The sequence below is a fragment of the Oryctolagus cuniculus genome, chromosome 5 (genome assembly GCF_051225735.1).
Source record: "Oryctolagus cuniculus isolate XC-2025 breed Fujian yellow rabbit chromosome 5, ASM5122573v1, whole genome shotgun sequence".
Taxonomy (NCBI): Eukaryota; Metazoa; Chordata; class Mammalia; order Lagomorpha; family Leporidae; genus Oryctolagus; species Oryctolagus cuniculus.
This window is the reverse complement of record NC_142871.1, coordinates 103,526,515-103,541,140: the sequence shown is the minus strand read 5'-3', so window position 1 is coordinate 103,541,140 and position 14,626 is coordinate 103,526,515. Positions and strand designations below refer to the sequence as shown.

The following is a 14,626-nucleotide window of genomic DNA, read 5'->3' as shown; positions in this document are numbered from 1 at the left end:
CAAATGTCCTCAATGGCCAGAACTGGGCTGATCCAAAGCTGGAAGCCAGGAACTTTCCAATCAAGGGCCCAAGAACTTGAGCCATCTTTCACTGCTTTCCCAGGAGCATTAGCAGGGAACTGGATCGGAAGTGGAACAGCAGGGACTCCAATTGTCACCTATATGAGATGCCAGCACAGCAGACCACAGCTTAACCTACTACGAATCATGCCAGCCCTATATATATACTGTTTTACAAGTTGTCTTTTTATTGGCTCTTCTTCAAAATAATGATTAAATCCTAAAGATAACCATTGTAAGTCAGTGGTTAAATAACTTGCAAAATGTTTCTTATTTCCATAAATACAGAGAGATTATTTATGTAACTTAGCAAAAGATTATGTAAGATTATACTTCCTCAGTAAGTAGTGGAAAGTAATAAAAGTAGGCATCAACTTATGAACCATTGTTAAGTTGATTCAGTGTATCATGATGCTACTATAACATAATAGAAAATATTAGCATATTAGCATAATAGGAAATATGCTTCCATAAGACTTGATAACCAAGAATAAAAAACTTAAATAATTCGTTTTAACTGTTTTATAATTCTAAATCACATATAAAGGCATATATAGGGGCCGGCACTGTGGCATAGTGGGTAAAGCCACTGCCTGTGACACTGGCATCCTATATGGGCACCAGTTCATGTCCTGCTTGTTCCACTTCCAATCCGGCTCTCTGATAACGGCCTGGGAAAGCAACAAAAGATGGCCCAAGTAGTTGGGCCCCTGCACCCTCATGGGAGACCCTTAAGAAGCTCTTGGCTCCTGGCTTTGGCCTGACCCAACCCTGGCAGTTGCAGCCATTTGGGGAGTGAACCAGCTGATGGAAGATCACTCAGGCTCTCTGTCTCTCCCTCTCTCTGTAACTTTGCTTTTCAAATAAGTCAATCTTTCTCTCTTTAAAAATAGCATATGTATTTTGAAAGGCACATACGGATTTACCTGTAAGATATAACCTTTAGTTTTATGATGATAGCGTTGTTTGATTCAAGTTATAAAAACACTTAAAAAGAAATATTTAATTTTCTGTGGAGTATAAAATATTTAAACTGCAGTAATTGCATATTAGCTTAATATTATTTCATAATGTCCTTTTTGGGTCTCAAAATACTTTTTTGATTGTGGAAATAGCATGGGGAAAATGGAAAGTATAAAAAGGAATAAAAAATTACACCCATATTCAGTGCCTTGAGAAACTGATTATTTTAAAAGTATGATTCTACTCTTTTTTCCAGAGTGTATTTTTCTGTGAGTGTCACATTTGGGATTACTTCTCCATAAAAGATTTGTGAAGCAAAATCCATTAGAATCAGGGAATGAGCAAGCTATTATCAAATTAGTGAGCTCTTCGATGTACTTGTAAATTTTATAAAGACTTTATCCTATTCAAGGAATGCCTTTGCGTTCAGATTGTTTGAAAACTAGTGTAGAAAGTAGCATATATTTAAATTTGCTCCATTTTATTTCATTAATCTTGCTTTTTCAGGGTTGTACATCACAACCCCTGTAGATTGAATCAAGCTAAACATCAGTTACTATCCCATACAAACCATTTTTTGAAGAAGAAAACATTCAAACGGTGTGAATGGTTTTGTAATTTTGAGGGTAACACTCTATATAAGACAATTCAAAGTCTTTTGAAAGGAAAAATAATGTAGGACATTCTCCTGTCTACACCACTATACCCAATATTAACTTTGTAAATAATTATAATATAGTTATATATAGAACTAAAGTTTTTTTTTTATTTTATGGGACATATACATAATTCATCAATGAACTTAAGTATTTAGTAGCATTCTTCTTCAATTCCATAAAAAATTCTATTTTTGTATTCCCTAGAGTATCTCTTTATTATCCTTATCAAAGTTCACCTTTTAAAAGCTGTTCTAAATAATTTTTTAATAAATTTCTGAGGAAAAATAGCTTTAAATGATATAAGTGAAAATTTAATCTTGGATTTTCTTTCATGTTCTTGAATGTAATAGTGCTTTTCCCTTTGTAGTTTCAGTAGAAGATAGTTTTTCTTCTTAATGTTAATGTCCTCACTATTGATCTGAATCAAATTGTGCAAACTGTATCTCATCATTGCTACATCATATCATGATATTCTCTCTCTGTCTCTCTCTGTCTTTGTCTCTGCTGTTCAAATCAGCATTGTGAACTGTCTAGATCTATGTTGTAAGATATTTAGAGATTGATTCCAACCTCCAAGTACAAACAGTCATGACAAAAAATTTAAATTTCTATGCTGTTTCAGTCTTTTTACTCTTATTGTTAAACCCTTCAATAGCACAAGGTTCCTTTTTTAATTTCTAGTAATCTAATTCCTATGTGACCCTTCTACTGATATTATTCTCTCAAAAGCTCTCAGTGATCTCCTTCATGCTGACCATGACCATTCTCAAGCTACATTTTCTTAGCCATTATTTGACCTTTGTCAACCAATCATTCTTTTTCATGAAAGCTCCCATTTATTTTTTTGTAAGATTTTCTCAATTACCTTTTACCCTCTTGGAATGTTCTTTCTGTATGATTCGTACTTTGGCTGTGCTCTGTCGTTGCTTCTACCCCTCACTGCGAGAAAAGAGGAAGGGGAATCTGCTTTGGAGTCATGCGTATTTGGGTTCAATTTTTGCCACTGCCTTTTACCAGCTGGGTGTCCTGAAGAAAGACACAGTCTCTTTACTCCATTTATTTTCCTTTGAAACATCAAATAATAACAGCAAAGGTAGGCAATCCAGTGCTTGCATGAATATATTACATAGATTGAGGGATCCATATAAGTTTCAACTCAAGACATTTTTATCTCTGGAGTCCTCAAGGTCCTACATGCACGTAGAAACCCATTTTTCCATTTCTCTATAGGGAAAGTAGCAATATATACCTTGATATTTAGTTTAAAATTTTTAAAATTTGTTGGTTATCCACCACAGCATTCAACACCAAGTGTACACTCACTCACTAAATGTTAGCTGTTATTTTCATTAACATGATTATTAGTATTTGCCTATTGACTAATGATGCAGCAAGCATATTTTAACCTTTAATTATTAATAAGTCACAGTTAACATACATATTTATAACTTAGTAGATTAGCTTCCTTAATGTTATTTCCCATACTATTTTCTACTCTTATTATTTCCAATTTAAAGTAATAACTAAAAAAGTTGTTATTGGCAGTAAAATTGAATCTTATCATTCTTGTAAATGATGTCCAATGACCCCAAGAGTGACATAATGTTGATTTTAATGTGTGTTTTATAACAAAGAGGTGGTGACACTATACTTGCAAGATAATTTCCATTATATCTCTCAAGCTGTAAAAGATAAAGTGGAAATTAATTATGTCTTCAGCAAACCAGCACAATACCTGCATCATAGTAGCTGGTAAATAAATATTTGTGGAATAAATTAATGATGTGGGAAGGTACAACTAAATCAGATCATAATGTACACCACATATTCATTCATTCAATAGACACTTACTAAGCAGCTACTATGTGTCTCAAGCACTGTTTTAGAATCAGAAGAAAAACAAAGTAAATATAACAATATCTCTGCCCTCATAAGTGCTTATATTCTAGTGAATAAAGACAATAAAATCAAATTAAAATACATGTAGGATATATTAGAAGAAATAAGTGCTATGGATTATAACAGATCAGAGTAAGGGCAAAGGGCAAATAGAAAATTCTTGGTATTGTATCAATCATTATATAAAAAACCTCAAGTATTATGGCTTAAAACAAAAACCATTTTTATTTCTTATCAGTTCTATGGTTCAGCTATTAGGTTGAGTTGGCCTCATCTGCTATCAATCATAAGGCTACCATCTGACTATTTATTCTAGATGTATATGTCTTCAAATGGCTTGATGGTTGGTGCCAATCTCATCCTCAACAAAGTTACCCTTGGGTACTCATATAATAGCAGCATTTCAAGATGATGACAGTAGAAACTGTAAGACATCTTGAAGCATAGACTGAGAAGTCATACATCACTTCCACTGTACTCTTCTGATCGAGTCACAAGGGACACCCATAAATAAAAACAGGGGAAACGGATTCTGCCAGTTGATGGGAAAGACTTTGTAGAATTTGGGACCATTTTTTCATATATCACAGATTGAAGGTTACTATCATTTTAATTTTTTATTTGTTCATTTGTTTTATTTATTTGAAAGGCAGAGAGAGAAAGAGATCTCATCTGCCTATAGCAGTTGAGACTGAGCCAGGCAGAAGCCCAGAGCCAGAGGCAGGAGCTAAATCCATATCTCCCACATGGGTTACAAGGAATCAACTATGTGTGCCACCACCTGCTACATCCCAGGTGCACATAAGCAGAAATCTGGAATCAGGAGCAGAGCTGGGAGTTGAACCAAGGCATTCTGATATGGGAAGCAGGCATCCAAAATGGTAGCTAAAACACTATGCCAAACATCACCCTTGGAAAATTGCTATCTTATTTTGGATAGTCAGTAACAGCATCTCTGATGGGTTGACATAAAAACAGAAACCTACATGATGTCAGGGAACAAGCAATATGAAAACTTTGAGTACATTCTAGACCAAGAAAACAGCACAAAATGCCAACATGAGTCACCAAGGAGTTCAGTGAGGATCGAAATTATGAACAAGAACAGATGTGTTAAGAGATAAATGTAGAGGAGTTGAACTTTTGCCGAGAAGTTAATTAAGACACATGCCTCCCACATTTGACTATCAGAGTTCAATTTGTGGCTCTGGCTCCTGATTCTGCTAGTGCAGGCCCTGAGGAGCAGCAGTGATGGCTTAAGTAGTTGGTTGCTATTACCATGTGTGCAGTCTGGACAAGTTGAGGGCATTTAGGGGAGTGAACCAGTTGATGGGTACTGTATCCACCACCTGCCAAATAAAGAGGTAAAAAAAAAGATGTTTTAAAAAGCGAGAAATATAGAGAGGCAATGAAGGGACAGATAGTACTCATAGGGCATTGTAAGGGATTTTTTACTCTGAGATCAGAAAAATCATTATAAGAGATTATAATAGAGTGGCATCCAGAGCCAGGAGCTTCTTTGGGGTCTCCCACATGGGTGCAAGGGCCCAAGCACTTGGGCCATCTTCCATTGCTTTCCCAGGTGATAACAGAGAGCTGGATCAGAAGAGGAGCAGCCAGGACTGGAACCAACACCCATATGGGATGCCAGTGCTGCAAGCAGAGAATTAACCAAATGCGCCACAGCACTGGCCTCTAAGTACATATTGACTGGTCAGTGAAAACTCATACCTTACCATTGGATTGAACATAATCACCAAAGGATGTTGAATTAAATAATGTTTGAGGACTGGCACTGTGGTGTAGCGGCTTAGGCTGTCACCTGCACTGCCAGCATCCCATTAAACATGCTGGTTCCATTCCTGGCTGCTTCACTTCCAATCCAGCTCCCTGCTAATATGTCTGAGAAAGCAGTGGAAATTAGCTCTAGTGCTTGGGCCCCTGAACCCATGTGAGAGACCCAGAAGATTCCTGGCTTTGGTCTGGTCCAGCTCTGGCCTTTGCAGCCATTTGGGGAGTAAATCAACAGATGGAAGATGGATCTCTCTCTCTCTCTCTCTCTCAAACTCTGCCTTTAAAATAAAATAAATAAATACATTTAAAAAATGATGTTTGATTATGCGGGGGAAAGCCATTGTAATCCATAAACTGTACTTTGGAAATTTATATTTACTAAATAAAAGTTAAAAAAATAAATAAATAAAAAAGAGTCAACAATTACATCGATATTTTCAATAAAAAAAATGATGTTTGAAGGCCAAAAGCAAAAGATGAGCCTATTAAGATCCACTGATAAATTACATAGTTGTTGTATGCAAGTGAACTACAGATAAGAAAATATGTCTGAATTGAATTCAGTATTAAAAGCTTTCCCTAGGGATCTGGCATTTGGCCTAGTGATTAAGACACCTGTGTCCCACATGAGAGCACTTCGATTTGATTCCTTCCTTCAGCTACTGATGCCAGCTTCCTACTAATGTATATTCTGTAAGGGAACAGTGATCATTCAAGTAGTTGAATCCTTACTACCCATGTGGGAAACTTGGATTGTGTTCTCAGCCCTCAGCTTCAGCTAGGACCCAGCTCTATGTGTTACAATTATTTGGGGGAGTAAACCAGTAGATGAATGCACGCTTGCTCTCCCTTTTCCCTTCTCCCTCTCTCCTACTCTCCCTCCCTTCTTCTCTCTCTCTGCCTATCTGTCTCTCTTCCTTGTCTCTCTAATTTTCAACAAAGTTTTCTTTAAAAAAAATCTTGAAATCCAAAAAATCATTACATCAATTGAGTTTTTATAATTATTTCCCTACTAAATGAAATGCACAGTGTTGGGGATTCAAAGTCAACAAGATACAGTTCTCAAAAGTACGGTTATTCTAATGTGGCATGGAGATTGATAATTATATAAATTAAGAAAATGAAGTGAATTTATCAACTAATACTATAGTGTTAGATGGAAAGCATAAGTAGGCACACAGGAGTGTGAGGGAAGGTCTAAGTGTAGACTGTTGCTAGAAATAGATAATTTCTAGGTGACAAGTTAAAAATCTGGTGTTATGGTGCTATTAATTCCAGGCCCAGCGGAAGACAAGCATTCATCCTGGAGATGGGAGAATAGCTGCTCTAAATCTCAGTCCAGTAAAATATATATACTTTATGTTGTTATTACTCTTTTTTTAAATATTTATTTTATTTATTTGAAAGGCAGAATTATGTTGAGAGAGGAGAAAACAGAGAAAGGGATATCTTCTGTCCACCAGTGTAATCACCCAAATGACAGCAACAACCAGGGCTGGGCCAGCAGAAAGACAGAAGCCAGGAACATCTTTGGGATCTCCCACATGAGTGGCAAGGGTACAAGCACTTGCGCCATCTTCCACTGCTTTCCCAGGCACATTAATAGGGAGCTGGATTGGAAGTGGAACAGCCAGGTCTCAAACCAGTACCCATATGGGATACCAGCATCGGAAGTGGCAGCTTAACAGAACTATCCACAATGTCAGCCCCTGGTGTTACTCTCTTTCTAGCAAATATTTAGATCTGCTCTTCTTGTGATTTCATAAGATATATTTGTTACATTCTGATTTTCAACAAATAACCATGGAATCTTAATAATTAAAAATAATCCCAATTTGGAAATGAGAAGCCCAGCTTTGCTTCTCACTCTGGCTTAACACAAGTTTCCTAAATTCACTATACTTCAGTCTCCCGGTCCATAAATGGGTTGATAGAGATCAGTGATTTTCAACCATGGCTGCACATTAGAATCATCATGCTTTTTTAAAAGTAGTAATACCACAGGGCTTAATTTCTAAAACTCTCCAGGTAATTTAATGTAAAGTGTTAAAAACCAATGGGCTAGCTGGTCACTAAGGTTACTTCTAGTAAAATCATGTTTGGAATAGTAACAGTTGCTAGAGATAGCAGTGTTCTTAGTATTTACCTAAAAACTAGTACCAAATCATCATCTGGGTGTAAAGCATGCATTAAAAATAATGTAAATTCACCTGATTCTTAGAAATTAACTATTGTTGGCCGGCGCCACGGCTCACTAGGCTAATCCTCTGCCTGTGGCGCCAGCACCCCGGGTTCTAGTCCCAGTCGGGGAGCTGGATTCTGTCCTGGTTGCTTCTCTTCCACTCCAGCTCTCTGCTGTGGCCCGGGAGTGCGGTGGAGGATGGCCCAGGTCCTTTGGCCCTGCACCCGCATAGGAGACCAGGAGGAAGCACCTGGCTCCTGGCTTCAGATCGGTGCAGCGTGCTAGCTGTAGCGGCCATTTAGGGGGTGAACCAACAGAAGGAAGACCTTTCTCTCTGTCTCTCTCTCTCACTGTCTAACTCTGCCTGTCAAAAAAAAAAAAAAAAAAAAGAAAGAAAAGAAATTAACTATCATTATGATTGGAAAGCAGTTACTTTCAATACTCATATGGTGTGAATACACTGTATTCAGAGATTATATGTAAATGTGTCTTAAAAATGCCATTGTAACTATTTTGATTTTTCAATAAATGGGTCCTTAAGATCCTAATCATTTTTTTTTTTTGACAGGCAGAGTTATACAGTGAGAGGGAGAGACAGAGAGAAAGGTCTTCTTTCCATTGGTTCACCCCCCAAATGTCCGCTACGGCCAGCGCTGTGCCTATCCGAAACCAGGAGCCAAGTGCTTCCTCCTGGTCTCCCATGCAGGTGCAGGGCCCAAGCACTTGGGCCATCCTCCACTGCCTTCCTGGGCCACAGCAGAGAGCTGGAGTGGAAGAGGGGCAACCGGGACAGAATCCGGTGCCCCAACCGGGACTAGAACCCAGAGTACGAGCGCCACAGGCAGAGGATTAGCCTAGTGATCCATGGTGCCGGCAAGATCCTAATCTTTAGGGCCAGCGTTGCAGCACAACAAGCTAAATTGCCACCTGCAACCCTTGTATTCTGCATCAGAGGGCTGGTTCGAGGCCAGGCTACTCTGCTTCCCTTCAGTTCTCTGCTAATATACCTGAGAAGGCATCAGAAAATGTTTCAAGTACTTAGGTTCCTGTTACTCATGTGGGATACCAGCACAGACTCTGGACTCCTGGCTTCTGCCAGGCCCAGCACTGGCTGCTGTGGCCATTTTGGGAGTAAACCAGCAGATCTCTCTCTCTCTTTCTCTTTCTCTCTCTCTCTCTCTCTCTCCCTTTCAAATAAATAAATAAATCTTTACTCCTGAGTCAATAATCTTCCTAAAGTGTATTACTTATTTTGAAAAAATAACTTACATACTGATTTATTATGAGGCATAATAGGCAGTTTTGTAAGAACAATTGAAGTGAAATATCTAGCTCTATTGGTGTTTCAAATGACTTAAAGTTTGATTTCTTGAATCTATTTTGAATTGCATCACTGTAAATGTTGCCATCAGTTTTTTACAAATGCATTTTCATTACAGTAAACAGATAATTTTCCCTTTAATTTTAAATGTTAAAGTTGATAAACAAAAACTATATTAAAGTATATGAGTTAAACAGCTCCCCCAAATACCCATATTCAAAAAGAAACTGTGTAGACTTATAGGAAATTGAGGAAAGGCCTCAAATAAACATGAAATTGGAAAGTATATGTTCTGTGTCCTGTATTTCCACAGAATTCTGTGTTTCTGTAGTTTATTTTTGAATACTCAGCACAGGCAAACTCTTTTCTTCTTTTACTCAAACTAATAAGAAGAAGAAAGAAAAGGGGTACAGATGACAGGTAACAGCTAATGTGGGTGAATGTAGGTGCAGCCAACAAAGAATTTGGTAGCTGTTTGGAATTTCTGCTGGCATACTTATGTAGGAAAAGTATTTGGAAAAAATGGCCCAATGCCCAGAAAAGACACTATGAAGAAGAAAATATATGATTTTCAGTAATATGTGTATGCCTGTGTCATCATTCTGTGTCTGCTCCTGACATTGTCAGTCTGTTATTCTTGTTATATCTTTAATTTCCATGCATATTTCACTGTATTTCTTTGCCCTCTTGATGACAACCTAGATATACTTAATAACTAAGAATTCACAGACATACAATTTATTATAGCATGAAAAATTATGACATTAGAAGAATAATGTGACTGCTGTAATAGTCCACATGTTTAAAAACCTTGCTCTGTGCAGAATGGGGAAGCCGTTTTGCTTCACATTAGCTCTACTACATATCAGTTTGCTTTACAAGGTCTCCCTGAAATCGATCAGACACGTGTACCATGCTTTCAAAGAGTTTTGAACAGTAGGAATGAGCCATGAAAAGTTTTAAAATACAAACCACACACACGATAGGGTTTATAAAAATAGTTATATGTATTCTAGTTATTAAAAAGCCATTTTATAAGGGCTTTATATGATCGAGAATATCTACAAGTTTTGTGAAACAACATAAATTTTAGTATCAAAATGGAATCATACTTCTTATTATTCAACTCTTGGGAGTGACCAAATTCAGGACTTGATATTTAACTACTTCACCTTTCAAGATCTTTTCTTCTACTCACCTGTTCCTGATTCTGTTGTTCTACCAGATAAATTATTTTGTATTACATATCTTCTTTTAAACTAGGACAAGCACATTAAGCTGTATTCAGTCACTCATGTATTATAGTATACACTTAGTTTAATCAGATAAAGTCAACAAAGGGATAATAGGTCTGCAGAAAGGGAAGGACAGGGGTGATGTAACCTTAGGAAGGTATACAGGAAAATAACCTTGGTAAGATTAGAAGCATTTCATGCTTGGGAATAGTGAAGAACTAAAACCTGGAAACTAGTATTAGTTACTTTCCAATATTGCCTGGGGCTGGGCCAGGTCAGCAATGCAATCATTGTGCAAAGTAAAATAAATTGACCCAGTTTTCTAAAAATGTCATATAAAATTTACTTGATCTGCAAAGCCTAACAATTTTGAATATTGGATATAGACTTTATATCTGATAGCCAGAGTTTAGAGATGCTAACATTGTCTTGAGTAATGAATATTAATTACAAGAATATAAATACATAACTTTATTGATATTATTTGTAGTTAGGGTAGTTAAGTTTTTGCTTGTTAAGATATCAAATCGGTCTGTAGGGCATAGCTGCATAATGTACAAAGTGTAAGTTCTGTACTCCATCTTGAAAGCACAGATAGTGCATTAAGTAAGGCCATCATCTAGGATGAATAATGCAGGTGTTGTTTTAGAACATGTCAAATTCTCTTAAATGTATCTTCCTTCTTTAAACTTTGATCAACTGAGATAAATGTTTTTAATTTGACCTTATCTGTTTATCAAAATAATATAAAAGACAAGCTATGAAGTAAATTGATATGCTACTATGGTTAGATAGAATTGGAATTCAATACTTTTGAAACTGAAGGTTTTTTAAAAAGAATGCATAGCTGTATGACACCATGAGAAAGAAAAGAGACCTCCAAGGTTTTGAAATGGTTAAAATTTAAAAGTATTTGGATAAGTTGGGCATGATTTTTATCTAACTCTTCCAAATACAATGTATTCTTTCTTAAAGGAAGTTGTAATTAAGAGTACATTGAGTCATGAATTTTAATGATATCAAATCATGAATATTAAAATATATTGCTTATAGATACCAAAAAGTAATAGTGAGAATTATAATTTGTGACTCAACTTGTAATGTCCAACTGTAACAGAAAGCCTCTCTCATTGAAATCTCTTGGAAATAGACTCATGCATATTTAACCTAGTAACTTTGGGCATTCAGAAATGAAGAAGGCTAAATCAAAATACAATCTCAAAATCAGCATCGAACCTTGTGTTTTTCTCTCCTAGTTTTAGTGATTTTTAACACAGATAGTAAGTTGGCTTAAAATTGAAACATGCACATATATACAGGTTTGCTAGCTGGAGAGTTTCCACGCCTGGGGGAGGGTAGGTGACAATTGGTGCATTCAGTGTAGAACACGTGTAATGATAATAAAGTTGATTGGTTGAGCTCTATAGCTTTTTTCCCCCTTTTTTCTTTCTTCCTGTAGAGTAGTTCAGTGGAGGGGCAGGTGGTGGAAGGGTTCTCTCCCGTCTTCCCCCTCCCACTAAGGAGAGTGGGTTGATACCATTTTTATTGTTCTGCTGGGGTGGGAAATAAGCCATATGCTTTAGCGTTTTGAATGGCTACACCAGAGATAGCCAAAGCATGCCCTCTTTCCCCCTCCTACTGTACTTTTGGGAGGAGATATTCCTCTAAATGTTTCTGTAGGATTTGGGGTTAGCTTAATGTTTCTGCCCCAGGGCAGAGAGGCGAGTGAGCAGAAGAAATGACAAGGGCTGGAGAGGCACGTTGGGCTGAGCGAAGTGTGGAGTGGGAAGCTTATGTCTAAAACCCACCCCTCCCCTGTATACCACGCAAAGGCAATGAGAGTCGGAACCAGCTGATGCCGCTGCTGCTGCTTCCCGTTTCCAGGGTGAAATTTTCACAGCAGGCAATTCTGAAGGGAGGAAAAATCCCTAACAAGCAGCGGAGAAGATCTTATCACCCAACCCAAGCTATGTAACCTTTAGACAGGCTTTTCCGAAACAGCCGCATTTTAAAAGCCAGCATTCACTGTCCAAAATACGGGCCGGGAATCAGAGCTGGTATGAAAATATGAAAAGCCTCTTTACACCCTGAGTGTTTGAAACGATCCGATGAGCATAGGAAGTGGCTGCCAGCGCTCTGGCGGCTGCTCGTGCTGCCGCTGCCGCCGCCGCTGCCGCTGTTCCTCGCAGAGGGCTGGACAGAGCTAGTCCTGGTTTCAGCACCTCCGGCGCTGGACAGCTCTCTGCACGCCGCACCGCCGCCTGCTTGCTTTTGCTTTTTCCCACTCTCGCTTTGCATTACTGGAGATGCATCTAAATTACGTCCTGTTCAACAACAAGTAGATTTTTTTTTTTCCTGTACGGGAATTACAGTAGACGATTCTCTCAATTAAACAGCATTTTCTTCTTTACGGATTTGGCTGTCAGGCGTATTTATCCCGATCTCCACCCCTGCCCCCTCCCTTTGCAGGAACGAGTCTTTGGGAACGTGGTCCACCCAGGGATGTAAAACTGTGCTTACCGATGCATCCCATACGAAATGCTTATGTGATCGTCTCTCTACCTTCGCCATTTTGGCTCAGCAACCTAGAGAAATAGTAAGTAACAAAGGGAAAACACGGCTTTAATGCAAAGGCAAGGGACATTGTGGCGAGTGTTTCTCTAGGGAACTGCATTTTAAATGGGGAAATGGAAATGTTGCAGGGTGGCAAAATTGGGTTCTTCTCCTTAGCTACAGTGGCTTGGTGAAATGAATTCTAGTTGGTGTGCTATAACTAAATTCTACTCAATTTTATGTCTTCTAACTTGAAATTTCTGCAGTGTAGTTTGGAGGATGTTCTCCAATCATATTACTAATATCCTGCAAACTTTAAAATAAAAATTATTGCCAACTTAACCTTTATTTTAAAACTGGAAAGCTGTTATGGGTAATTTGTGAGGATACTGTTAGTAGTAGACTGAAGACCCCAAATACTGTAGCTGAACACATTGCATCTGCATTGGATATTTTCAGTACAGGTTTTCTGGGGGTGTCCTTGGCTATATATAATTTAGTATATATCTAAATAAGATGAAGTTTTATGAGAGTATCACTGTCAGGAGCTGTAAGATCATTCCTTAAAAGTGTATAGATTTTGCAAAAATAGTTTCTGAAAAAGATAGATGTACAGAACTATCCAAACAAAAATATTAAATATATTTTGAGAAAATATTACAAAGAAGAATAATTATTGAGATAAATGTGACTTTTTGCCAAAATCTGGCCTGAATAATCACCCTTTTTACTTATTTTGGTTAAAAAGGCCTAATTTAATTTGACATGTATTTTTAGATTTTAGAACTTACCTAATCTTAAAGTGTATTCCTTCAAACTTCCAATGTTAAATTTATGGAATACAATGGATTTCAATAGGTAATGTCATGTTAGTGTCTAAAGAAAGAAAACTCTCAGATCGGTGAATGCCTCTGATATTTATATATGTTTGAAAAGATATAAGACTTATTTTTCAAGGTCATGCTTTTAAGGACTGAAACTAGAATTGTGAAAATTAACTTTACACATTATGTTCATGGAAAAAAACCACAAAATATACTTGAAGGTCTTAAATTTGACATTTCATTTTGTTCTATATCCTTAGAGGCCAAGCAAGTGAAATTTAATGTGAGAATCTTTGACTTAGACCAAAGTTGTCAAAAGTCAGAAAGTTTGAAAAATGCTCAACACCTATGTACAGATTTGGGTAATGCAATAAGCATAAATGGGAGGATCAAGAGAAATTTTTACCAAAAACATAGTTTGAAAATGACTGAAATATAGTTAATTGAAAAAAATGACTACTACCAATTTCAGCTAAAGAAAATTTAACATATGTAGTTGACTAACTTGTAGTTTCAGGTCTTTATGTTACAAAACTGTTAAGTAGGTGATATGCCATAATCAAGCATAAAACTCGAGGTATTTTATTACTTCACAGTTGGAGAGAGCAGAGAGCTAGAATTAGTCATTTCAGAGGTTGAAAATATGTGAACACAGTGGATCCTTGGGTAATTATCTGGTAACTATAACAACGAAACAAGCCATTTTTGAATGATACATTAGTTTTGCTGAGCTTAGAGATTGTTTTAGTTTCTTCAAAAATTTTATCTTTTTGTTTGTTTTGTTTAATTTTCAGATCATGGAATCCTCTGGTACTCCTTCAGTCACACTAATAGTAGGCAGTGGTCTTTCTTGCTTGGCCTTGATCACCCTAGCAGTTGTCTATGCAGCATTATGGAGGTATGTAATCAATTGGAAGATTGAAATGGGATACTTAGTTGTTCATAGTTAAATTTGGGAATGTAATAATCATTCTGTATCTCCTGTCTTTTACTTTAATGAACACAGTAGTTTTACAACAGAGTTATAAATGCTGTGATTAAGCTGTAATAAGTGAAGTGTGTTTACCTAATTTTCCTGTTTATATAGCTAACAGTGAGATGAAAAGAGCACACACACACATACACACACACAAACA

At 37.1% G+C, this 14,626-nt stretch overlaps 1 protein-coding gene across 8 annotated transcripts in view; it reads left to right on the top strand.

Annotated features, from left to right (window-relative positions):
- Positions 1-14,626, top strand: part of ADGRB3 (adhesion G protein-coupled receptor B3) — an 857,936-nt gene that overhangs the window by 661,270 nt on the left and 182,040 nt on the right. For all 8 annotated transcript variants that reach the window (XM_017345224.4, XM_002714524.6, XM_089333072.1 and 5 more), the window contains 2 exons: positions 12,583-12,709; positions 14,285-14,388. In XM_017345224.4, coding sequence (XP_017200713.1) covers positions 12,583-12,709; positions 14,285-14,388 — 231 coding nt within the window. The remainder of the gene's footprint in view (positions 1-12,582; positions 12,710-14,284; positions 14,389-14,626) is intronic.